The 27,500-nt window shown below is 37.3% G+C and overlaps 1 protein-coding gene across 3 annotated transcripts in view; it reads right to left on the reverse strand.

Annotated features, from left to right (window-relative positions):
- The window catches only part of RNF215 (ring finger protein 215), a 146,216-nt gene that overhangs the window by 99,673 nt on the left and 19,043 nt on the right, over nucleotides 1–27,500 (reverse strand). For all 3 annotated transcript variants that reach the window (XM_044065605.1, XM_044065613.1, XM_044065598.1), the window contains exon 4: nucleotides 11,546–11,631. In XM_044065605.1, coding sequence (XP_043921540.1) covers nucleotides 11,546–11,631 — 86 coding nt within the window. The remainder of the gene's footprint in view (nucleotides 1–11,545; nucleotides 11,632–27,500) is intronic.

Here is a 27,500-nt window from a genome sequence, read left to right on the forward strand (position 1 = left end):
AGAATTTGCAGTAATTCCAGTTCTGGATTTGTGCAAGTAATGTTAATTTGGACAGATTTTGTATAGTAATGGTTAAAGTAGATGACAAATGTATGGTAGCAGCATTACTTGTCAACGTTAAATAACTCATTACATAGGTGGTCACTATTTAAAATATGTAAATTGCATAATAGCTGGCCCAACAGTAAAGGAATGGATGATGAAGAAGTTGGCTAAAAATATCATTTACATTTATTCTCTTACTTGCTAAATAGTTATATTTACACAGACGTACAGCCACCAGTCCAAGTCAGTGAGTCTAGTTATAAACAAACAAATGTTGGGAAGGGTATGATGAAGAAGATAAGATTACAGCTCCACAACACACTCCTGGCAGAGTCAAGCAATCAGAAGCAATCCATGACTATGCTATGCTTCCAAGCTACATTACAGGCAGTTGTGGGATAAGGGGAAATTATTATGCAATATTTACAGTGAGCTTAATGTACCAATGGGGGGAGAACAATAATGCAGGAGCAATATGAATGACTACTATACCACAAAATAGCTCACTTTTTGGAATTTTAAAGTTATGTGAATAATGGGAAATATTAAACATTGATGGCAAAGTGTAGCACAGGACCCAATAGAGACTCCATGCTAAGTCAATTATCTAACATACTTAGACGGCTAAGCTGCACTTACAAACTCAGATAAGGGTAATATGTACAGTATTCTAATAACTTCCCCAATCAATAAAACTCTACAGTTGTTCATGGAGTTCAGAAGTTTTAATATGTGCTCACATCCTGACTTCACTGGCAAGTTTTAATATCATTCCCATTCAGCAATGGCTGCACATAAACAATAAAACAATGCTGACACTGAACACCTTACATTGCAAAGTAACAAGAACGTACACCATTTGGCTGAAGTCACCAAAAAGGAACATTAGTCATTTGGAGCTTAATGCAATTAAAATACATTTCAAATGACTAAGGAGTATTAAAAAGAATCTACCCATTTAAAAAAAGTATACCAGATGGAACTTCTAGAATATGGAACATAATATCAATCTGCACATTATTTGTTAACAGTCAGTCCGAGACTCACCTAAAAAGGCACACACCTAGAAAATGTCTAAGGAATATAACTGTGAAATCCAATTCATTGACTAGTTTAAACAGTGGATGACCAGTTATATATGACAGGCTGAGTTCTCTTTTCAACGTTAAATTATTTATGCATCTTTAGAAAATTATGTTCCTTTAGATGCTGAATACTTAGGGAACTCATTTAGTATGGGAGATGGGTTGTACCCTATATAGACATGATGTTTCTCTTTCAGACTTAACTTTTCAAAGAAGCAAAAATAATTTAGGTTTCCTTTTTTGAAAGTCATCTAGTATGGGGGCACAAAGAATATTTCAAAGGTACATTCCCCTTAGCTTGATAAGCTGACATCAGAGGAGGATAGCACAGGGCTCTTTTGCTGGCGATGCAACCTGTGATTAAAGCTGCCACTTTCATTTGAGCCTTACCTTATTTCTGCAGTTTTGGAAAGTTGTGTTTCCTTAACTCCATAGAAAGCCGTAGAACTCAGCTGTGACACAGGGTACAACATTTGATATTACTTAGGCATTTATGGATAACAGCTGGCATTTTAAATGTAAAAAAAGAATACTAGGAAGTTAAAATGCTGCAGTATGAAGGCATTAGCAGGCTTTTTTCAGCCATCTTATAAAAGTTAGGATTGTCTAAAACTTTAATGTAATACTTGAGATTACCTTCCTTCATGGAAAATAAGTAGCTCTGCAAAATGGATTTTTCATCCTTTTATGAGTTTCATATGCTATTGGACTGATTATAATGTAATCTTACTTAAAATCTAATAATTATACACCACAAGGACATAAATCCATGAAACACTACAAGATAATGTCACAGTCTTACTCCATCAGAAGTTAATAATTCCTCATGAGCACCACACTTGGAACCAAGAATCAGTGAAATCAGACTGATGTCACTAACGCTTATGGAAGTCTAAAGACGCATGGGCCTAGTGACTTTTGTGAAAGTTTTTGGAGTTACAGTTGATGATTTTTAGTACACTAACTTCCCACAAACTGCCTCAAATTCAGCAAATTATTGGTTCTGAAATGTAATATGATAGTTATATGATGTACAGGAAAAATGTACAGGAAAAAAAAATCGTAAGAGTTTGAATATATGCCATTATATGTTTTTTTTTCTTCAAAAATATTTGAATATAACTTAGCTACAGTATCACATCTTCTGAACTCTATACCAGTAACTCATATCCAAGGCTTAGATGTGAATTTAATTTCACTGTGTCTAACTTTTCACAGTTAGAAAAAATGCAAGGATTTAACTAGTAAAGTTGCTTGAATATGCTGGCAATACACAGGTGGAAGCCAATCTATACCATGGGAAAAAAACACAAAAGGAATAAAACAAAGGTAATAAATAACACCAAAAGAGTAGAAATTTAAGATATATAAAGTTAATTATATGCATCAAGCGCTTCAATGAGTTCCACTTTTTAATCCGATCTGACATCAACTGAAACGCTGGTTTATGTAGGAATTTCAATTAACACAGACAAGGGGAATGTGTGTACCTCATAGAACAGCTTCTACAGTTTCTTTCATTCCCCTTGGAAAGTTGCTGATACCTCACTTAAGAGTCCCCTTTTCTGCTTTACAAGCTGCTTGTAACATAGAAACATAGCAGCTTCTGCTTCTTTTTTCCCCTGCTATATCCAAGATGAACTTCTCTTTAAGTCACCATCATCCCTTATTATTACAACCCCAAAAACATAATTTCACTTAACTGTGATTTTTCAGCCAGATATATTGTTTCTGTGCAGGAAATATGCCCTGTAAAGTCCAGGGTGGAGCTGGGATATCCTAACTTCTAGCATCTCTGGCTTTCTTAGTCTAGTTAGTACTGCTTGTGCTCAAGCACCTTTTTCAAAACAGAATCCTTAGACACAATACTGTTGTCTTCCATCCAGCTGTGAACTGCATTAAATAAACTTACTTCTACTAAGAATTCTGGTGATCACTGAATATATTCTTTCTGGAACTGCACAACACTGTACAAGTTAAAATTCCTGCTCCATTTGCTCTTGACTATGCTACCCTACTCCCAATTCCCACCCCCCTTACTTTACATTTAAAATTTCCACAGCTCTCCCCCATGTCAAATCAACTAGTCGCAAAGGACTATTAGTCTCAACACCACTACATTAGCCAACTAAATTACTCCCACTTAATGGGAGGGTGGCCTAATGGTTAAGGTGTTTGCCTTACAAACACAAGGTGCAGGGTTTGAGCCTCACAATTGATAACTGTCTACGCTTAAAATGGCTCGCAAGGGCAGTTAGCTTAGTACTAACCTATGAATATAACAACCAATTACAAAAGTGAACAGTCAATACAGCTTACTACATGTAACCACTACAATACTTATCAACCCCTCCTGAGATGCATAAACCTCATATTCTTTCATTTTACTCTATCCTCAGTCTCTCAAACATTCCATTAATCTCATCCCACCTAATAATCCAATCATAGGGCCAGTCCCACAATTCCTGCTGCTTTCTATCCCTCACTGTGTAAGCACACCTCATAATCTATTACCATTAACTCTCACTCAATAAGTCACTCTCTAGCAGGATACTAGACCTCACCAATAACAACACATAACATCACTTTCCCATTTCTACAATTTTATACCAAATCACCTCCACACATTTCTTTAAAACTGTTTACTTAGATTATATCCCATAGATCTACAAAATACCTATAAAACAGAAAAACAAATACAAATGTCTCAGTCATTACTACCACACATCCTTGTCCCTAAAATTAAGTAAAGACATCCACCGCAATCTTGGCCCAGCTCAGACACCACCACTTCTAACCAATAATTCCATTCCACATCCCCAATTACCTTTACAAAGTTTCACAATCATAAGGACTCCACCTTTTTACCATCAAGCTAAGAAACATTAACAACAAATTCCAAAAGTTGATGCTTGGATTGGCTATATACAATTCTTGTGACATCCTGTTGAACACAGAAACCTGTCTCAAGAAGGACACAAAAGACAAAGGAGCCCAACCCTCCAGAAATAATATCCCAAGGCTAGAAATGCAAAATAAAGAGTGGGGGAGTAGCAATGCTCTACAAGAACACCAAGTAACTCCGCCCTTTCCTTCATACTACTTAACAATTCAGACTTGTAGAATTAGTTACCCAACAACTTAAACTCAGTACCCATAAGAATATAACTATAACAGCATGTACATACCTCCAGGAAATAACAGTCCTGTCCTAGAAGAGATCCTCTACTGGATCTCCAGCAATATACAACAAGAAACTATTATACTGAGCAACATGAACATTGACTGGCACACAATAAATTAAGGTAACCTTTCTAATACAATACAACTGTACTGCTTTACACCCAAGCAATACCCCTGACAAAATACTACAAAATTACAAGAATCTACACTAGACTAGATTATCACATCTCTACCCAAGAAAATAGCATCACATGGCACTCTGCCAGACGAGTCAAGCGACCATAGTTTGCATCAAACACCACCACTACAGCACAGTCGGGAATCTCACTAATTTCTGGATAGAAAATTTTATAAGAATTTCAAAAGAACTTAACTGTAATGTGCTCAGAGCCCTTCCATGTGTTGCTGTGGAACTATTTTAAGTATTCTAAATGAGGATGCCCTATAAAGACTGCAAGAATTAAGTTCCACCCAACACCACAGCTAACTAAGACAACTAAACTCATGAACATCAGATACAAAGCCTGGAAATGCAGATGAAAATAAAAGCAACAACATTTCAATAACAGCTCAGACATTTAAACTAAACCAATCATAAGACAAAATAAGAAATGTTATTATTCCATGATTTAAGACACATACCAATCAAATCTCAAACTATTCTGGGCCTCCATAAACAAACAATTTAACCCACAATTATGTTACCTTTTTATTTACTAACACAACATTAACGTCCAAACTACATCCCAAATAAACAACCAACAAAATATTCTCTGTCATACTCCATATTTTGTTATCAAAAACTACATATACAAACTGAAGCTTGCTATCTGACCAGCTGCCTGCAGGATACATCAAACCTGCTGCTGATACGCTCACCTATCCTGTCTCCTTCTAGATAAATCACTCAAAGTAAAGTATGTTCCACCGGTCTAGGAAAAAAAAAGAATACTTTGAAATACCCCGGCTTGAGGGGGGAGTATTCTACAGACCTCCCAAATTGCAGACCTGCAGCAATACTCTCTCCTCTGTCCAAAATCCTGGAAAGATGCATACAATTGTAACTCATTAATTATATTACAACAAACAACTTTCTACCTTCAACACAGCACAGTTTCAGGCATAGCTACAGTACAACCACTTCTCTGCTAAGCTTCACTGATACAGTTAATAACGATAGAAATACATGCATCCTGGTCTCTACAGTCCTTCTTGATCTGTCTACCACTTTTGACACAGCCTGCCATGAAACCCTACTATATAAACTCTCCTCTTTTGGTCTTGATGCATCTTCACTCCACTAATTTCACAGCAATCTCGCAGACCAGAAACAGGCAGTGAAATGAAATAATGATTTCTCCGCATTTTTACTTGCATCAGTAGGTGATCTCCAAGGATCTAGACTTGCCCATCTTTTATTTAACCAATTCAAAAATGACAAACACTCTATCTCAAAGCATGTCACAACAGTACAATATGTAGATGACTCGGCTCACATCTGTGCCTCCAAGACCCTAAAAATACTGCAAGAAATCACACAGCAATTATTCTCTTCCACAGAATCCTGGTTGGTTAACTCTTAACTTCTCCTGAACCAAAAAAGACTAAACTCATCCTATATATTCTAAAATACCTGTGCAACAACAAAAACTTCACTCAACAATGCAAAAATAGAAATGGTTACACATTCAAAACTGGTAGGCGTGGCCATAGATGACCAGATTAAATTCAGTCATAACATAAATAAAAAGCAATCCTCCAAAAACTAGGCTCTATATACAGGGAAAAACATTCCTCGCTGGGAAGGTCAGAAAAAAACATAGCTACAACTTACCTACATCCAACACTTATTTATGCCTCCCCAGTCTTTACAAACCTAAACTCATCTCTAAAAAATAAACTTTGCAATGCTATAACAAAGGAACAACCTAACAAAAAAAGCACTACAGAACTCAACACTCATTACTCTAAAACAGCTAAATGGCTTGAACTGACACACATACATCCACTCACAATTAATGATATAAAAGTTACTTTACAGTCCTGAAAAATATCCAGAGCTAGACACTGCCAGTTATCCATACTTTCCAAATAGAAAAATATGCTCCAGGGGAAAAAAAATCTTTCAAAATACCCAAGTCAAAAAGTTACTGCAGGTTATTCACTATATTCAAACTGTATATCTAATAAATGGAATTTATCCTACATGTCCTCAGACAACATTTCATGGTTACTTGGTTATGTACCTATGCATCCCCAGGCTAGACTACCCCTACGGTATATACTGCATTGTAACCTCATAATCATTAATTCTTAATTTTAATACTATAATCCTTCCTTCCTGACCATACACATGGTCAGAAACTACTACAGAATGCTCATGAATAATTACTGCTACTTCACCTGGCTTATTTTTATGTGTATGAAAACCTTTTTATAAAATCGTCTCGGAAAGCAAGTTGTGTTTTTCTTTGTATAAATGCAGTTCTTGTAAACATGAAATGCCAGTGATGAAACATGTTTTAGATATCTGAGAACACCTCTAAATTTATTTAGGCAATTAACATTTAAAGGAGCCACTTTAAACCTTGCCTAACCTGACAGAACACTGTTGAAATACTTCAGGAAGACCATCTCTCATCCAAAACCCAACCCACACAACTAATTCAAACAAAACTTACAACATAAGTGCAAAATAAAAACAAATAAAATATTAAGAACAAAACTGTGACTCAAGTAATAGAGTCAGTCGAAATCCTGCAAGACTGCATTAGCAGACTGCTATGTGACAAATCCCACATAGAAACATCACTAATAGAAACAGAGGTGACACAGCCATTACATACATTTTGTAACTTTCACAGCATTGAATGAGGTATGTAGCTTAAGGAAAGACAAGAATAAGGTAAACGTGCGTAAGAACACAGGAAGGGTGCCAGCTACATCTGTAATGCTTCAACGGCTTTGTGAAATTAACAAGGGATCCAGAGATTTGATGTTTGAAAAGAGAGACAACCCTGCATTACTAATATAATTCTGAGAATGTGTGCGTTACTGGTATAATTCCAGAAAGGCTTCTAGGGAGGTAGTAGTTGCCTCACATGAAGAGGTTCTCTGGTTTGGTTCTCAGGTGGGGTGCCTTCTGTGTGGAGTTTGCATGCCCCCCCAGTGTTCACATGTGCTTTCTCCAGGTGCTCGTTTCCTCCCACATCCCAAAGACATGCAAGTAGGGAGATAACAGAGTTTAAAGCTGCCGTATGTGCGAGTCTAAAACTGCCATATATGTGTGTGCGCACATGTGAGGTATTAAAGAACAACTGTGACAGGGCTAGGCACCCAGCAGTGTGAACACAGGTTCTAGGTGTTTATCATGGTCAATGTAACACCCCCAACACCATGTACAAAATGGGAAAAAGGGAATTGTTGCAGATCAGAAAGTGATTTGATTTTGCAATACACAGAGTTTAGCATACTAGGTTATAGATAATAATCTTCATTCTGTGCAGCCATGGGTTCAGTTCCTTCAGTTTCAATGTGTACACTATGACTGAGTGAGCCTCTTAATTATAACATGCTTCCAAGCCACCTTCTGAAAATAAGAGGCACTTATACATCTAGTGGGCACACCTAGCTCAGAAACAAATAAAAATAAAACAAAACAAAGAACAAATGTCTAAATCCCTGAAGATGTTACAGACAGGACTCAAAATGGATGCACAAGCATAAAGGAACAGATAGTACTGACAACAGAAACATTCCACAAAAGAAGATGCAAGATAAAACTGCCAAAGACCATCTATTATAATTTATTGTTCGCGTGCAGTGATTGGTGAGTATTCTCTCTATTAAAAGTGATCCACAAAGGAACAAGCATTAACACCATGTTACAAAATAAAACTAATAACAGCTGCCTGATGGTGCATCAGAAGGTTAACAACTAAAAGCTAGAAAGATCCAGCTATCATTCATAAAATGATATTTCTGGAACCATTGGAGAAAGATTTGAATATTAACAAATAAAATGACAAATGAGGAGGCAAAAACGTTTGGTATCAGAAGAACTTTTTGCATTGAAAAAGGTAAAGTTCATACAGCCCTCCACTGAAAGACATGTTAAATCTGAGGTCCCATATGTCTGACTAAGTAATAATGCGAACATTTATTAGCATTTGATTACCGGGGTAGTCCACTGGGCCAGTATGAGCCCATTTTCTATGGAGGTCAGGGGAGAAAAGCTCCACAATTAACAATTTCATAAAGATTACTGAAAAAAATTCATAGAGTTACATAAAGAACAATTACGTATTACCTAAGAAAGAAATAATTGATTACATAAAGCATTTCACAAAAGCAGAACTTCATCTATGCAAATCAAATGTCAAATTGTAACAATTATTGCAGGCTCACGTTACAGCATGGATAAGAAAGGTGGTAAAAGGGCTAAGATTATATGAACTACAGCCACAGGAGAGTCATTGTTATGACAAGGTCTTATGAGATAATGAGGTGTGGGGATGCAACTGAAGGATGAAAAGGTGAAAGTGGTAGGTTGTTAAGATTTAGGGGCTGGGGTCTTAATGCATACGCAGTTCCAGTGTGAGGAGAAATATCTTTGTAGAGAGGTTTTGAAGGACGATAAAGTTTGAATAGTTTTAATTGCTAGCTATCATTCTATGAGATCTCAGGGGAACCTTTTATTTTATTACTACCGTTAAAAAAGTACTGTGAACATAACTAAATTAACATGAAAATAACATTCAGACAAAAATAACTCAAGTTCCTTTCCAACTTGTGTCACAATAAGTTCTCTTGAACCCTTACTCATTTCAACTAACACATATAAACAATTACAGATGTTTAACAAACTTTGGCCATCTTCCATATTCAAGCCTCCTCACTGTAACCTCATCAAAAATGAATGTACATCTTTCAACATTATTTTTAAACAAGATAAGTAGAAAAAAGCAACAAAGTCCCACCAGAGGAACAAATGCACCACCAGTTAGTAGCATCACAAAAGCAGCAGCAATAATGTAAATTCAAAAGTACTGGTAGAGCAAACCAAGGCAAAATAGAAGCATAAATAAATGTTTATTGTGTACACGCTTTCACGGTAACCATTACTGCTGCTTCAGACATTTAAAATCATGTTGCCATTCATTTAATTTAAATGGGCATTAGCCAATGAAAATGCAAGTGCAATAAATCAATTAAACATTTAATATATATACAAAATCAAAACTGAATTAAAAAGTATAAAGTATAAATATATATATATATATATATATATATATATATATATATATATATACACATCATGTTAAATAACACATTAAATACATACTTAAAAACATATATGCACACATATAAATATATATCAACCATTTCCTATCTATCTAGCTAAAAATTCTATTTTTTAAAACTGGTTTATATATATTTTATCATTTAAGCCTTTGCCTTTACTACCCCTCATCCTTACTATCCATTTCAGTTCTAAGGTTTCTACCTGGTTCTAAATGCCCCCCCCCCCAACATCAGGATATATTAATTCAAGGACCATAAACCTGAAATTATGTTCGGTTATGTTAACGTTTTTAGCCAGGACATTAGTGCAAATGGAATTGTTGATGCTATAAATATACTCTCTAATTCTGTCACGAAGTCTGCAGTCAGTCTTACCAATGTAAAAACTGTAGCAGATTTGACAAACAGCTAAATAAACTATATGCATAGTATCAAAATTAGCTCTAACACGAAACTTCAAAGTTTTCCAGTATCTGGATGCAGGAACTCATTGGATGTATCTACAAATTTACACCAATTGTATTTAAGGCATGGAAAAGTACCATAAAGGGTATTCAACTCAGTCTTTCCAACAGAGATTTTAGGATGACATAACATTCTCTTTAAATTTTTCTTATTTTATATGCAAACCTAGGTTTATTCCCTACAACAGAGGTGACATATTTATCTGTAGTCAATATCTGCCAGTTATTCTTTATGATATTATCTATCTGCCATATGTTGCTATAATGAGTAACTGGAACCCTCAAATAATTTTCTTTTTTCTTCTTTATTATTTGTCTATTCCATGGACCTTCAGAATAGTAAGGTTTGTCCTCCTTCCTACGCAAGCTTATTACATTGTGCAGAGCTGCGTCAGCTTCATATTTACTATAACCTCTCTCCTGAAACCTAATCTGTAGAGCATTGGTTTCTCTAGTAAAATCCAGATCACTAACATTAAGTCTGGAAGCTTGTAGTCCCTGACTCCTAACTATATTGTGATGAATGTGTGGGGGGTGCATACTCTTTCTATGGAGGTAATTATTTCTGGTAACAACTTTTTCTATAGGTTTTAGTAGAGAAAGAATGATTCTCTACTCTAAAGACTGTTAACATCTAAAAAATTTATAGCGTCTGTAGAGTAGTTTAAAGTGAATTTTAAAAAAGGGGTAGTTAAATCTAAATAATCATGGAATTTTAGGAGTGAATGTTCGTCTCCATCCCACAGCAAAATGAGATCATCTAAAAATCTCCGGTAAAAAATAACTTCTTTAAATTTTTTAAGGACAAAGTTGCGCACACATATTATATATATATATATATATATATATATATATATATATATATATATATATATATATATACACTTTTAATTCAGTTTTGATTTTGTATATATATCAACTGTTTAATTAATTTATTGCACTTATATTTTCATAGGCTAATACCCATTTAAATTAAATGAATGGCGACTTGATTTTAAATGCCCGAAGAAGCAGCCGTGAAAGCGCTTGCACAATAAACTTTTATTTATGCTTCTATTTTGCCTTGGTTTCCTCTACTAGTACTTTTGGATTTACATCTTTAAACAAGAGTTTGAATATTTCCCCAGTGTTCTGGACAAGCTTACCTTATTCAGTATAAATACTACTTGAGCTCTTTGCTGCTGAAAACAATCCATAAATTCAGTGGCAGCTTACCAGTGGACAGAAATGGAAATCAAATAAAAATATGGCGTCAGAAAAAGCACCAATCAGAACTAATGTTACAGATGTGGAAAAAGATTCTTCTAGTAGAGTAGACTACTTAAAATACAATACATTTGGTCTATCTGCCAATGAATGAAGAAGTGGAAGAAATACACTGAGTATTACTCCCAAAACACTGGCTGGATTCTTATTACTCCAAATGCTTCCAGAAATTAATAGTTAAAAGTTGGAAGGGCTCACCTCAGAAGCACACTGATGAGTTTGGTAACATTTTCGGAGGTCTGAATGACAATAATTGGCCTAGTCAGAACCTGAGATACATCCATCTGCAGTAAAAGAAAAAAAGGTTACCAGTACAAAGCTTTACAACCCCAGATTAAAAGAAACATGAAAGAATGAAAAATGTTACAGAAACTGGTGCCCAAAAAGAAATTTAGGCACTGGAGGGACCAAGGGGGAGGACTGGAGTAAGCAGACATCAGCTCAACCATCCTGGGGGAAGGGAGGCAGATGAAGCTCACTACAGTAGTCGAAGTAAACTCCTAGCAAGCTCCATGCTGCAGAAGCTGTGTACTGTTTGGCTGCATGTGCATGGAAGGGCACCTCCTAAGGCCAGTACCAGCAGATATTGTAAAGCTGCAACTTGCAGTTGTGGGGGGGATGGTTAGGACACACTCCCCCAAAGCATTATGATGCTGTCCCTGCTGGTGGGTTGAATGCAGCCTTGGAAAAGCAAACATGGATCTGGAGAAGCAGGTAAATTAACAGAGGAGCTGGTGCCAACTGAAGATCAGCTGTAGGGAGGGAATAAAACTAAATGCAGACTGCTGCAGTGCCCCTTTAAATAGATGTTGGACCTGTGAAACGGTAAACAATAGTTTCAGTGTAACATATTAGATTTATTTACAGTTAGAAGGCACCCTTCCCAATGTGCTAACCTTCTAACATGTAGATACAGACACACACAAGAAATTACAAACAACATACACTGAGCATATACATTTAAAGTTAACCTGTTACATAACATCACTCTTGTACTTAGGTAAATATTATTTCACCTGGAAATCTACTTTCTATCCAAATATATATTACACAGCTATATCATCTACATTAGAATAATCAGTATCACATCAATTTTGTATTTTACCTTAGAGTTCATTTGATTTAAGCATGCTCTGCTTATATACGTTGTGATGAATAACCTACACTTAAAATATGAAGCTGTTAGTGGACTTGAATCATGAAACAAACAGAAAAATAAATTAACATTCCCTACACCTCCAACTGCATTAACTACTTAAGGAATACCAACATTCTGGATTATGGTGCTACCACTAAAGATTGCAGTGATTGAAAATTTTCTCAGTTATTTTTTTTTTAAGAGCAACAATTTTATTAAATATGAGAGGATGGCTAATAAATGAATATGAAGGGTGGTAGAAAGTAAGATGGGAGATGAGTAGTTCGGATTCAAAACAGGATGCAGCATAACTGACCTAATGTTTGCAGTGAGACAGAAGTGGAGTAGAAGATACAGATGAGAACAGAGTCCAGGCAGTCCTACTCTTGGAGAAATAATATGATAAGGTCCCAAGAAAGCTGATTTGTAAAGTCCTGAGATGGTTAGAAGATTTGGAAGCATTGTTAGTACTATGCAGGTTACGTACAAACAGTGTTCAGTTTCACAAAGGGGATCCCAGTGAGAGAGTGGGTGTGCATCAGGGTACGCTCAGAGCCAGCTGCTTTTCATAGTGGTGATGGACTGTATTATAAAACATGTTGGAGGGGACAGATAAAGAAAGCTGCTATATGCAGATGATGTAGTGTTATAAGCAGACTCTGAACAGGAATGTCAGCAAATGATGAAGGAATGGAATGTAAAACTGAAGGCACAACGGATAAAATGGAGTACATACAATATAGCTGTCACGGCAGCAAATGGGGGAAATCGGAAGAAGATGAAAGTTAAGATAGAATGGGAAAACAGTGGAACAAGGTAACAGCTTCAAAGTATCTGGAAGGGGTGGTTGTGGAGAAAAGAAGTCTGAATGAGGAAGTCAAAATAAGAATCAGAGGGGCGGCAGCCAACTGGCACAGGTGTTGGGGTACTTTGTGACAGAAGAATATTAAAGAAGGTGAAAAGTAAAGTTAAAAACAGCAGCATGACCAGTACTTCTGTATGGTACAGAGACTTGGGCAGTGAAGGCAGTTGAGATGATAGAGAAGAAGTGCATGACACGGGTGGTTGGATGCACACTGGGGGACAAACAAAGAAATGATGAAGCAGTGGTGCACCAAGCAGCATGCTCACCTTTGGTGCAGAAATGCAGCATAACAGGGCTTCTCCACTCCTAAGTGTTCCATCCTTCAGATGGAGTGCTAAACTGAGATCCTACTTGCTTGATCAGTGGTAGCTCAGGTGGATGTTAAAGACCCCACAGCATGTATAAAGACAGTAGCGGATGTTCCTGTATTCCCTTGCCAAATTTCCCCAAGTAGTATAAATTCCACCTCAGGTCCACCATGAAGAGAGGCCACTAGCCTAGTGGGACTAACCCGATCAACAAAGGACATACAAATAAAAAAACAAATAATTACAGGAAAAGGTTAATGGAACAGACTACAGCAGTTTGGGTACATGTGCAGGAAAGTAGATGATGATCTGGGAGAGAGAGAAATAATGCAAAACAAAATGAAGATGTTCAAAGAGATGAACACATTATGTGAGACAAGACCTGCAAAAATCAGGTATGACTGTCCAAGAAGGTACAACAGTGGCACTGAATCTAGAGAAATAGTCACAGCTGAAACGATCCCATGTAGAAAAAGGGACAAAGGGGATTAATAATGACAATGTCTTCTCAAATCTAATATGGTCTTACTTGCTGTTCTTATTTCCCTTTTCTGGTCAACCATTTCTCTCCTAGCCTCAATTATAATCTATTTATAGCTTAACAAATTTACCATACATCATGTGTATATCTTCCTTCAGCTATAACATTACATCTGCATATGGAAGTTGATCTGACTTTAACGACCCATGTTTGTATAGATTCATCCCACTGTATTACGTCATCTCTTTTTTAATCATCTGTTCTCAGAATCTCAGTCCTTTATTCTTTCTTTTACACACGTACATTATATTTTCTTCACTGTCTTTCTTACTACATTTATAGTATATTGTATTGGTCTTATTCTATTTTTCCAAGGCCCAACTTCCTTTCAAGTCAGGACCTACTCAATCAGGAAAGTAAATATTGTGGGAAGAAATATCCAGGGAATTGTTATGGCCAGGCTTGTATAGGCCCTAGGACCGATAGCCTAGTACCCACCTATGAACCTATAAATCATTTTATATATACAAGGCTGTACATAATGCTCTTTATATTCCTTTCTTTCTTAAATCTGCCCAAATGTGATCCTGTTGTTGCCCATATGGCCACTATACTTATTGTGTGCTTCCATTATGGCAAGGATTTGGAGTCAAATACATTATAGGTTCATAGTCTAGTAGTAGGATAACTAACCTTGTGGGCCATTTTAAGCCTAGCCAATTAAACCATGTGAGAATCAAACCCTGCACCTTGTGTCTATAAGGCAAATATCTTAACCATTATGCCAACCTCCCTCTGGTGTACAAAAAAGAGATTATTAACCTAAGCTGTGTGGCCTCTTAGTATTCCTCCAAATCTGGTGGTCCCAAGCCACACATTATACAACAACTTACTCATTTTATGCCAAGTTCAGCATAAGCACAGTCAGCAAACTGGTCTGCTAGAGGTCCCATAACAGCACTCTTACAACTCCGGGTTTCAATCTGCATTTCACAATTGGCATCTTCAAGTCAAGGAAGAGCTGTAATAATTTATGTGCAGTTCACCGAGGGAGCAGAACTGGGATACAAACACATTCTTAATGAAATAACATCAAAGCGACAAGCACTGGCAGAGAGCATTGACATAACAGTGCCACAAATCACTGAATATCAAACACTGTTCAGAAGTACACGAAATAACAAAAACTGTTATCTTATAAACCAAAGATATGATTTTATTTTTACTACAATAAATAACCCATCCACTAACTGCAGTTTCTAAACATCTGATTAAATTCAGAGTTACAGCGACAATGAAAATGTGCAATCTCCCAGTGACAGTAGATGCAGACTTTTGAAATGTGTCAAATCTGCAAAGACCAAGTCCTGCAAATAATAACAAAAGAAGTCCTGGAAACACAGAAAAACATCTCTTGGAAGCTGTAAGTATGTTTTTAAATTCTTTGGAAAAGCCATATCCGCCACCCTATTTCAATTTCTCACACAACTCATTCAAAATGGCACAATTGCCTAGGGGCAATAACCACCCTAGTAACAAATTAATATGCCCCCACTGTTATTGTTTAGTCTTTGTAATAAAGAAAATGTAATTTATGAACTACAACTGCAAATTTTTAACTAATATAAACCTTGCACCACCTACCCACTGCAGTGTATTTCCCTAAATCCATTGACTGGATGCATGTCCACTCCCCTCCAGTTGTCTACAATCAACCTAGGGCATTACCATTAGCACTTTCAATTACTAAACGTTTTCAAAATATAGAAATTCAGTTGCTGCAAACCTAAAGTGCATTTTTAAATTAACAGTAATAAACAAAAAAAACTCTTCCTATTTTCTGTCTCCTCATTGTAATGTCCCCCATCCGGACTTCTTTACAGTGACAGTGGAGTTTCTCCAGTTGCCTCAGATAACACCAAGTGAAATATGGGTGTTCATCTCCAGTAATGTTCAGACCCAGATACCAGATAAAGAAAACAATCTTTTATTAACTGCAAACCCATTTCTTCATTTACAACACCAGCTCCTAAAACTGCACAATTTTTTTCACTTATTCCAGACTGTACAGCAAACAATCCATCACTTCTTCTGGCCACTCCACTGCAAATCCACCACCTCAGCCCATCTCCTCCCTCTCTCACAGTTACCATATGAAGTGGCAAGGCCTACTTCTTTTTCTGAATATGGAAGGCATATCCTAAGTTATCAGAAACTGACTGTGAATTGAGGTAAACATTTACAGTTAAGCAAAATAAATGCTGATGATTTTTTGTGCATTTTCAAAACTGGCCATAGCTTGTCATTTTTTTTAAATAATTTGGACTGACTTTTTCAGCACACCTTGCATGGAACCAGATTCCATGGACAAAATTACTTCTGAACACCTTTGGAGCCTTTCTCTTTTCCTGAAGAAGATGCCTGTTTTTCTCAGTGAAGCTATGGGCTATACTGTTTAGGCTGCTTAAGACAAACAGGCAGGCCATGGAAGAGAGATTGGACTAAATACAGTCCAGCTGTGAATGTAATAGCAATCCAGCATAATTTATTTTGCTATCAAAATTCTACAGACAAAAGCAATCACAGACAGGTTGTAATGATGCCAGAGGATGAGACCCTTAAGTTTGAAGGTACCTAGCATACAACTGTGGAAAAACAGATGGCAAGTAGGTTACGACACAAATCAATTACTGTGGACAGGATGCTCATCTGTTGAGGTGTCTGAAGATGAAAGGACAGTTGGACGATGTTGTAAAGAAATATACACAATTGGACAATGGAATAATTATGAAATCAAGACAAATTTTATGTAAAGATGAGACAACAAGAAACATATCAATGGAATTAATGAACTGTGATGGTATGGAATGGATTGTTTTACATTTGATAATCATCAGATATTCTACTGTGGACAAGAATCTTGCTGAAGAAATGGGGTTGGGGTTGCCCTTACAGTCAATAAAATGGCGTCAAAATCAGTGCTTTGTTACAATCCAAACAATAAAAGAATGATCTCAAACACCAAGGAAAAGCCATTCAACATTACAGTGTTACAAGATTATGTGCAAATCTAGATGCTGAAGAGGGGGAAGTCAACAAAGTTTATGAAGATCCGTAGCACTTTCTGGATTTAACACAAAAAAAAGATATTAGATTCATCACAGGTGATTGTCATGTAAAAGTTGGTGGTCAAAGACCAGCTGAAATAATGGGCACTTTCACAACTGGTGTACAAAATGCAGCAGGCCAGAGACAAGCAGAACTCTGCCTACATAATTCACTGCTAATAGCAAACATTTCCTTTCAACTGCCTAAGTGATAGCTTTATATGTGGCTATCATTAGACCAATACTGAATCAGACTGACTGTATACTTTGCAGTCAGAGATGAAAACAAGGCCCAGTGCAAAATGTGGCTTGAATTTTCAACTTCATATTACAAATTTTAGAATGAAATTAAAGAAAAACAGGAAAAACCCTCAAGCCAACTAAATATGAGCTCAACAATTTTCCATAAGAATATGTAGTGGAGGTGATGAAGAGAAGTAAGGGATTAGACACTCTAGATAAGAGTTCCTGAATAATTAAGTGCAGAAGTTCACAATACTGTCCAAGAGTTAGCGACAACAATATTCCAAATAGAAAGAAGATTAAGAAGACAAAATGGCTGTGTGTGGAGGATTTAGAAGTAGCACAGGAAAGGAGGAACAAAAAGGCACTGCAAATATGGAAAATACATTAACTTGAATGCAGAGACCCAAGAACAGCAAGCAGAGATAAGCAGGTATATTTAAATGATCAATGCAAATAACGTGAAGAATATGAAGAACATAATCGAATGGGCAAGGCTGGAGAGCTATTCAAGAGCACTGGCGATATTAAGTGAAACTTTCATGTAAAAGGGGGCATTATAAAAGATAAGGAGGTAAGCAGAAGATACTTGACAGAAGACTGTTTGGAGGGACAGGTATATCTCGCAGAGGATACCGCTGCTCTGGAACAGACTCCCCATCCACGTAAAACAAAGCTTATTCCTGTCCATGTTTAAGCACAACATGAATTTAGGGATGGGAAACAGAAACTTTACCCCAGGATTGCTCCCTGTACCACTAATGAACAGAAGCAGCTCCTAAATAGGATCATAGGTTCATTGGTATATACAAGGTCAATGACCACCAGGGCCTTCATAAGCCTAGCAGTGGAATCCAACCCAGTTGTTTCCTTATGTATCATGGGCATTTATTAGGAGGGGGTACGTTAGTTAGAAGTTTATAGTAGTTATGTGTATGGAGAGTGTTAGTTTGGGTATTACTGTCTGCCTCTGTCTATCAGAGACGGGAACCACACCCAGGATGAATTTCCGATTTTCTATTCATTGGTCAAGGTTACGCTCAAATACAGTTAGGGATGGACTCTTCTTCACATGAATGGAAGGCCTGTTCCAGAAAATGGGGATCCTCTAAGGCACATTTGTCTTGTCAACGTGTTTTATTTATGTCACAAGCAAATTTTAAATCCTTGGATCTAGTGGTTTTGATGTTGTTCATTTTTCAGATGTGCAAAAGGTCCATCAGAGCTGGACCTGAGGATGCCTCATAAGCCAAACATAGATTGCTTCTCAGTAACCTGTAGGAGAATTATAGATGGGGCTTTAAGGCAATCCGTACAGGACAATGTGTTTATACCCTTGATTCTCCTGGCAAGGAACCTTTGTTGGCATTTAAACTGTTGCACAGGTCTGGCCAGGTACATGCCAAAGAGGGCATTATACTCAAGGATGGGTCTGCTAAGGGTCAAATAAAAGTGCCACTATGACTACCTTGGAGCTGGATGCCATGCCTTTACTTATACATTGGCAAAGAATGCTTTTCTTACTAGCCTGGCCACATGTTGGTTAAAGACCAAATTACTGTCTACTTATCTTTCCAGATGTCTGAGTACCAGGTCAACCCTTACGGGTGTCTTATCAATGCAGTAATTAGCTTAGGTGGCAGCTTTCCCAAAAGGCACTATAATGCATTTCTTGGCATTGAGTTTTAGTCTGTGACTTTGGCACTAGTCATTTGTCTGTGGTAAACCCTCTTAAGATGTTTGTCATGGAAGGAATCTGTGATGGCTTCCAATTTGCAGTGATCTGCATACTTGGTCAGCCAAAGACCCTTGACATTAGCTTTTACTTCTGAGAAGTAGATGCCAAACAGGAGTGGTCCCAGCACAGAGGCCTGAGGTACCTCACTGGTGACCAGTCTCTTAGGTGAGATGGTATTACCAATCCTGACTTCCTGGGTCCTGACTGTGAGCCAGCTGGCAATCCAGCAAGTTATGTAGGGGTTTATGCCCAGTTTGGTTAGTTTGTCAACTATACCAGAGTGGGGTACTGTATCAAATGCCTTAGCCAGGTTCAGGTAGGCAGTATACATCATCTTCCAGTCATCCATTGTATTGGTTACCTTCTCTAAGGAGTCCACCAGGTTTGGCAGGCATGACCTTTCCTTGATAAAGACTGGATTGGGCCAAACGTCTGAAGGTTGCCTATGTCTTTGTTGATGATTTCTATGATAGAGTCATTCCATGCTTTTGCATATTAGACTAGTCAGACTAATGGGTCTGTAGTTTCTGGGGTCAGTTAATGGTCTACCCTTCTGAAGGGAGATAACCCTGCTTAATCCCATGCATGGGTACCTCAAATTATCTGTGCAATTATTCCAGTTATTCTCATTAGGGACAACATACAATTATTGACCTTGGAATGGGTAAGGCCAATCTCTAATCAAATGGGATATGTTAATTTGAGCACAAAAAGGGGAAATTGTTTCGGCTTAAAATGGCCCAAAAGGGCAGCTGGCCAGTGCTTACTAATAAATCTACATTAAGAAGAGAGGGCAGGAATATGCAGAAGGGCTATCTATGCCCTAACATCACTGATAAGCATGATGGTATGTTCCATGGTTTATACACCAGGACATCCTTGGAGTCTGAAGTCAAACAGGTTTTAGAACGCCTTGCTAGTAACAAGGCTACAGGGAGGAATCACCTTCTGAATTGTTCTTAGTTGTGATAGGATGCGTTTTATTGGACCAAAATAGGTTTTGCAATTACTCAAACTTTTGAGCTGGCATGAGGCCTTCACCAGGAGTTACTAAGTTACTGATGTTAAACACAGTGCTTACATATCCACTTGTCCCTTTGAAAGAAGTACATAATTTATTTTGATTTAGCTAAAAAAGAAACCTTGAAAAATGCTAGTGTGAAATAAAACGGTAGCTCATACTATACCTTAGAGACGGACACACTGTGTATGTGTGTGAAAAAGGTCTTGGTTAACACTTGTTTAGACAAACTAACAATTTACATATTATAACTTATTATTTTCCTTCTCTGGATTCAACTAATCTCCTTACACATCTACTGTTTTGAGATTTATTGTCTCATAAAATGTCAGAGTAGTCTCTTTGAGAGTTATCCTCTCTGCAAAATGAACACAAACTGTAATGTAACATGCCAGGTGTTGACTTTATAGCATGTCGTGACACTTTTCTGCCATCACACACATATACCCTATGTTAGTCCAATAAAAGATATTACATCACATCCATGTTCCAGTGCATTTTTTTTCTGTTATAGTGGACCAACACAGCATTTCTTTAAATGTTTTTTTTTCTTAATTCTGAATTGTTTAACATCATGAAAAATAATACTGCTACAGTGCTGCTCATAATCTGCCGGCTTATCTGGAAACATAACAGTGGCTATTGGGCTGGGAAAGTTCAATTTATGCTCCAATCCCCCCTATAAGGACAACACTAAGAAGTGCTCAAATTATCAAAGAACTAAACTTAAAGTTTAATATGTTAGCTAGAAGCTAGATTCCAGCAATAAATATACCAGAACTGCTAAATTTACATGATGGTTTTAGAAGAAGTATAATTACCATAATCAAACTTCTAAAATGTACTGAAAAATAGAGAAAGCAACAGAGTTACAGAAAAAAAAATCTGCTTTACCAATTACTCTAAAGCCTTTTACCTCTGTAGACATAAACGGTGTTCTTACAGAAATGGGGATACAGAATCATTGTATTTGCCTCCTGAGGAATGTTTTTGCAGATCAAGAAGCAGCAGTTAGTACCAAGTGCAATAACTGATGGGTTCAAGACTGAGAAATGAAAGCAACAAGTCTGTATACTATTCACTCTACTCATTTTATCTGCCAAATATATCTTGTAAAATGCTAGGTTAAATGAAATGGATGCTGAAATCAAACTTAATGGGAGAAATAGTAACAACCTCAAATATGCAGACAATGCCACTCTGAAGACTGAAAAGGAGTAGTTTATTTTAATTAATTTATTCTTTATTGATCGGTTTAGTCTCACTACATTAGCAGATTCTTATCAAGGCAGACCTGAAGTGGTAGTGATACTAAGGGAAATGGCCAAGGCATCAGGGAACGTCCTCTACTCTTTTTGTAGGTGTCATGGGATCTTTTACATCCATGAGCAACCACCAATTCAAGCAGATGGGACCTCGGTTTAACAAGTTATCCACAGTAGTTGAAAAATCATGTTCAGAAAGGAGAAGGTAAAAAGTGCAAAGGCCAGTTTGCTGTACAACATTTAAAAGGCATGCTTGATCTAGCATGACAAATTCTATACAAACAAATGGAGAGGATGTAGAGGCAGTGACAGATTTTTTTTTTTTCTGGACTTACAGGTCTATGCATACTTAGTCACAAAATAAAAAGATGCTTGTTTCTTGGAAGGCAAAACTGGATAAGATATAAAATAGCAAAGACTACACAGTCAACAATGGTTGCTATAGTCAGAGCTATGGTTTTCTCAGTAGCAGCATGTGACTGTGAGGGCTGAACTACAAACAAAGGTCTGTACTGAAAAGTCAGTACTTTTGAACAGTGGTACTGAAGATGACTTTTGGGAATTCTGTGAACTGCAAGACAATCAAATCAGTCAACATTTAGAAAAGTAAAAATAGACTGCTCACTGGAAGGTCTGACAGTAAAACAAGACTGCTCACTGGAAGGTCTAATAGTAAAACAAGTCTGCTCAGTGGAAGGTCTGAAAGTAAAACAAGACTGCTCACTGGAAGGTCTGACAGTAAAACAAGACTGCTCCCTGGAAGGTCTGACAGTAAAACAAGACTGCTCCCTGGAAGGTCTGGCAGTAAAACAAGACTGCTCACTGGAAGGTCTGATAGTAAAATAAGTCTGCTCACTGGAAGGTCTGATAGTAAAATAAGTCTGCTCACTGGAATGTCTGACAGTAAAACAAGACTGCTCACTGGAATGTCTGATAGTAAAACAAGACTGCTCACTGGAAGATCTGATAGTAAAACAAGACTGCTCATTGGAAGGTCTGATAGTAAAACAAGACTGCTCACTGGAAGGTCTGATAGTAAAACAAGACTGCTCACTGGAAGGTCTGACAGTAAAACAAGACTGCTCCCTGGAAGGTCTGACAGTAAAACAAGGCTACTCCCTGGAAGGTCCGACAGTAAAACAAGAGTGCTCACTGGAAGGTCTGACAGTAAAACAAGACTACTCACTGGAAGGTCTGGCAGTAAAACAACACTGCTCACTGGAAGGTCTGACAGTAAAACAACACTGCTCACTGGAAGGTCTGATAGTAAAATAAGTCTGCTCACTGGAAGGTCTGACAGTAAAACAAGACTGCTCACTGGAATGTCTGATAGTAAAACAAGACTGCTCACTGGAAGATCTGATAGTAAAACAAGACTGTTCCCTGGAAGGTCTGATAGTAAAACAAGACTGTTCCCTGGAAGGTCTGATAGTAAAACAAGACTGCTCACTGGAAGGTCTGATAGTAAAACAAGACTGTTCCCTGGAAGGTCTGATAGTAAAACAAGACTGCTCACTGGAAGGTCTGATAGTAAAACAAGACTGCTCACTGGAAGGTCTGGCAGTAAAACAAGACTGCTCACTGGAAGGTCTGATAGTAAAATAAGTCTGCTCACTGGAAGGTCTGACAGTAAAACAAGACTGCTCACTGGAAGGTCTGATAGTAAAACAAGACTGCTCACTGGAAGATCTGATAGTAAAACAAGACTGCTCACTGGAAGGTCTGACAGTAAAACAAGACTGCTCACTGGAAGGTCTGATAGTAAAACAAGACTGCTCACTGGAAGGTCTGATAGTAAAACAAGACTGCTCACTGGAAGATCTGATAGTAAAACAAGACTGCTCACTGGAAGGTCTGACAGTAAAACAAGACTGCTCACTGGAAGGTCTGATAGTAAAACAAGACTGCTCACTGGAAGGTCTGATAGTAAAACAAGACTGCTCACTGGAAGGTCTGATAGTAAACCAAGACTGCTCACTGGAAGGTCTGATAGTAAAACAAAAGCTCAAATCCTTTAGCCATTGAATGTTAAGGCAGAATTCAATGGACAAAACGATGCTGGGAAAGACTGAAGACAAAAGGAAGAAAGAGGCAGCAAAAGATAAGATGGTTAGAAAGCGTTATTCAGGTAATGAATATGAAATACAAAAACTTAAATAAGTGTTAGACGGACAAGTCTGGTATGCTAAACTCCTTCAGTTCACAGAGTCAGAGTTGACTAAATGATTACAGAACACCAGCAAAAGCCACTGTTACCATATTTTAATCTTAAAAATTGTATTATGTATTCTTATTGACTAATTATTTGGCAAAGTTCAAAAAAACGCTATGTTACAAATATATAAAAGAAAAAATATACAGTGCCTGTGCCACAGTACTTTATATGCTGCAAGCAAGCAAAGCAGAGGTCCATGAGAAAGTATAGAGGCATTAAACAACATTTGGTGTAGAATGCATGCAGGGAATACAAAAGCAACAGAATGCATATAGAGAGTTCAAATAATCTTTAAAATCAAGATCTGAGCAAGGCAAGGAACATAAAATGAGGAGAAAAACTAGACATCTACTGTTAGGTTACAGCGAGTTACAGTTTTAAAAGTATTTGGAGATGAAACACTCATAGCTTACTTATGTAGCCAACAGTGGTTATATAAAAAGGACAAACCAAATGCAACAAGTGATATTTGGAATATACATGGTAAAAATATTGTTATGAAATACAGAGTATGGAGCAAACCATACCAAACTGCTTAGACACATACATTTGAGTAACATACAGTTTAGTAACAGAAGTTTTAGCATTAAGGCCAACAAAAGCTGTAGAAAATAACCCAAAATCAAATGTATCATAGAGTGTCCAGTGTGACTATCCTATACACAAGAAGAGATTAGTAAAGGCTAGAAATATTAAATGACAACTCTAGGTACAATGCACTACTGGGTAAAACTCTGCCACTGAAGTGTAGCACCACTGTTCAGGATGCAACTGTTGAACAACAGTGTCACAGCTCATGAACAAGGGACTTAGTGCAAGTGCTCAGAAACTCTGCCCCAAAACTACTGATGACTGCTAGCATTACAAAGTTTTATATAAACTCTCAGATGTTTACCTTGTTGATTTCAGCTCTGGCACAATCGTTCAGTTTTCATCTTTGAGGTCCCGCCCTAATGAACCATGGAACAATCATTACAAAAATATATTTTCCAAAACTACAGCCTCGTAACACTGGAATATTTCAGTGTAATAGTCTGAAATGTAAAACACTGCCATGCTGATGAAACACCTCACAAAAAGAGTGGCAGACACTTCTCAGGATCAGGCAAAATGCAAATTTTCTCCCCAAAATATTTTCTTCTCATTCTGTAAAATCAGTTTTCGTGCCACATATGCACGTTTGTGCTGCACGCATCCATACAACAGCATCACACAAAATTAGTATGGTGAAGTTCTTCTACAGAACAGCTTACAGAGCTGTGACTGCATTTAATCAGACAACAGTGTATCCTGAGCCACTGTTGATATCTATTCTCCAAAGATACAGCACAGTCACACCTGTTCTTCAGGAAGGAGACAGCTGCACTTTACAGATCTAATACAAAAATGAATCTTTTCTTTCAATTTTCAAAATTATATTCTACACTTCATGTGGAACTAGTCATGTTTCTAATTTGTGATATAGCATTATATAAGCCAACCACTTCAGCCATTTTCAATACGTTTCTTGAACATAAAAATGCTGTAATTTTAATACGACACAGGAAGCTCTGAGCACATCAGCACTCAGTGGCACACGGAATTCTCTCTTCATATCAAACTACTGCTTTTTGTTATCTTGTAATACTGGGGTGCAGACAGTCACCGCAGGGGTTAACTTGCCTGACTTTGTCCAGGTAGTAAACAATCACGAAAGATAACATGAATACCAGTTTTTTTATATTGCACTGTAACTACATTTGATAACAAACCATCTAAATGAATTCTTTCCTCAAGGGTTGGGAGGTAAAACATGAAGTAATCACTCAGCTTCTTACCTTTTATTTCTGTCTCATTAAATCTCATACTTCAGTCAACTCAATCTTTTTCCATCATGTCACTTTCTAACTGTGACCATGCCAAGCAGCAGGCTTCTGATTTTGCCAGCACTTTCTGAGAAGACTATCCTACATCCAGTCCTTCTTTTGCTGTTCCTTTTCTATTCTGCACTGGTTAGTAAAGCTCTGATATGATGGGATCTTCCAGCAGTCAGTATATTTCTGTCTTGTTTATTGTAACCAGTTTCTTTAAGTTCCTACTAAGCAATCATTTTCTTAATCAAGTCATCCTTAATGGTTAGAGAAATGCAAACCTTTCTAACCATGGCTGGTGGACAGGAAACCTGAAAAGTATTGGTGAGGGTAAAGGACAGATGGAGAACAGTTAGGGGTAAAGATAGCAATGGAAAGAAGGCAAAATTCTGATTGCATTTAAAGGGCAGGCTGCATATATCACAGTTTCCTTTTGCAATTAAGGAAATATGTAACTACATCAGCTGCCATCTTTAACAAACTTCTATGTTTTTGCTTATTATTACTTCTGTTACAAGTACTGCAAACTGTACTTTGCTGCTCCAGACATCTGCACACCTTAGACCTTTTCTTAAAAAGTATCAGTTTTCTAAAATGTTAGTCTGTGACTCTGCTCTGATCATTCTTGTCTGGGTGTCACTTTGGCTTGGTTAATATGTTTCATCAGCTACTATACATTTCTGCTACCAAACTCATCACCAGCTCCTAAAAGCTTCTGCTACAGACCTTGGCATTTTGTTCTGCTGAAAACAAGGTCAAGGAAAAGTTCATAACTGGTCCTTTGCATTACTGTTTTAGAAAAAAAAATTTTAAACCACCGAAAAGCAATGTCTTGGCAAAGTATTAACATTTTCAAATGGTCAATTTATCCCCGTCATAATTTCATTTCTGCGGTTACTACTGCATGGATTGTAGCTGTTTTAGCAATCAGAACGCACTTCAGTCACTACACTTTTACTAGTACTGAACACCACATAATGGCACAAAAGAAACTGGAAACAGCTTTTTCTTTATGAAGTATGACTCAGTGCTCCTAAGCACTGAAATTGGGACCCACTCACTAGCAAATAAATCTGAAAGCCAATGGATGGAAACAATTCCTGTGAAACCCAGTGATTCCAGAGAGAACTGGTGCTCAGACAAACTAAATCAAAACTACATGGACAGGGCACTGGTCAGCCTTCTCTATGTTACTGCTGGTAAGACTCTATAGACCCAAACTATGCCATAACACACTGTAAACTTGTTTAGAAAGTTTAAAAATTAAAAGAAAATAAAAGATTGCATTCTATTTTTTCTAGTAAAATCTCAGAGAGGTGTCTGCTTTATTATAGTGAAAGTACCTGTAAAAATGATGTGCGTTTCTCTTATTATGACTTCATTAAATTTGAAACTAATCAAAATCACAAGTTTTCCTTTTTTAATGTACATTAATTAATGCATGGATCAGCCTGAAGGCAAGTAACTGAGGATGTGGCACAAATGTGTACTGGTTGGGGAAAGAGATGTTCTGGAAGAGCTGCAGCAACTGAATGGACTGTGAAGAACTGATTAAGATGGCTCAAGCCTGTTCTTGACAGACATCAAATGTTTCTGAAGTTTTATTATTTGCCTGGTAGCCAGATCAACAGAACACAAGCAAACAAAATGGTTGTACTTAACATACCGAAAATGAGAATTTCTGATTACTTCCTATCATGTGAATAAATAACAATGCAAACAGGAAGAACTAGGACCTAGTGAGTCCATTCAGCTGCTATAGGTATCCCTTGTACAGCTGCCCTTCAACAGATGTTTACTTTCTTGCATATCTTACCTTAACTAAAAACCAACATTGTAACTGCTCCTGCTGAGAACTGACAGTCTTTATAAAGAGGATACCAGCCATTCTTAATCCATACAAGCTGCTGAATCCAGGGAAA

This window comes from Protopterus annectens, chromosome 1.part0, assembly GCF_019279795.1.
Source record: "Protopterus annectens isolate FY-2018-M chromosome 1.part0, PAN1.0, whole genome shotgun sequence".
NCBI classification, from domain to species: Eukaryota; Metazoa; Chordata; order Ceratodontiformes; family Protopteridae; genus Protopterus; species Protopterus annectens.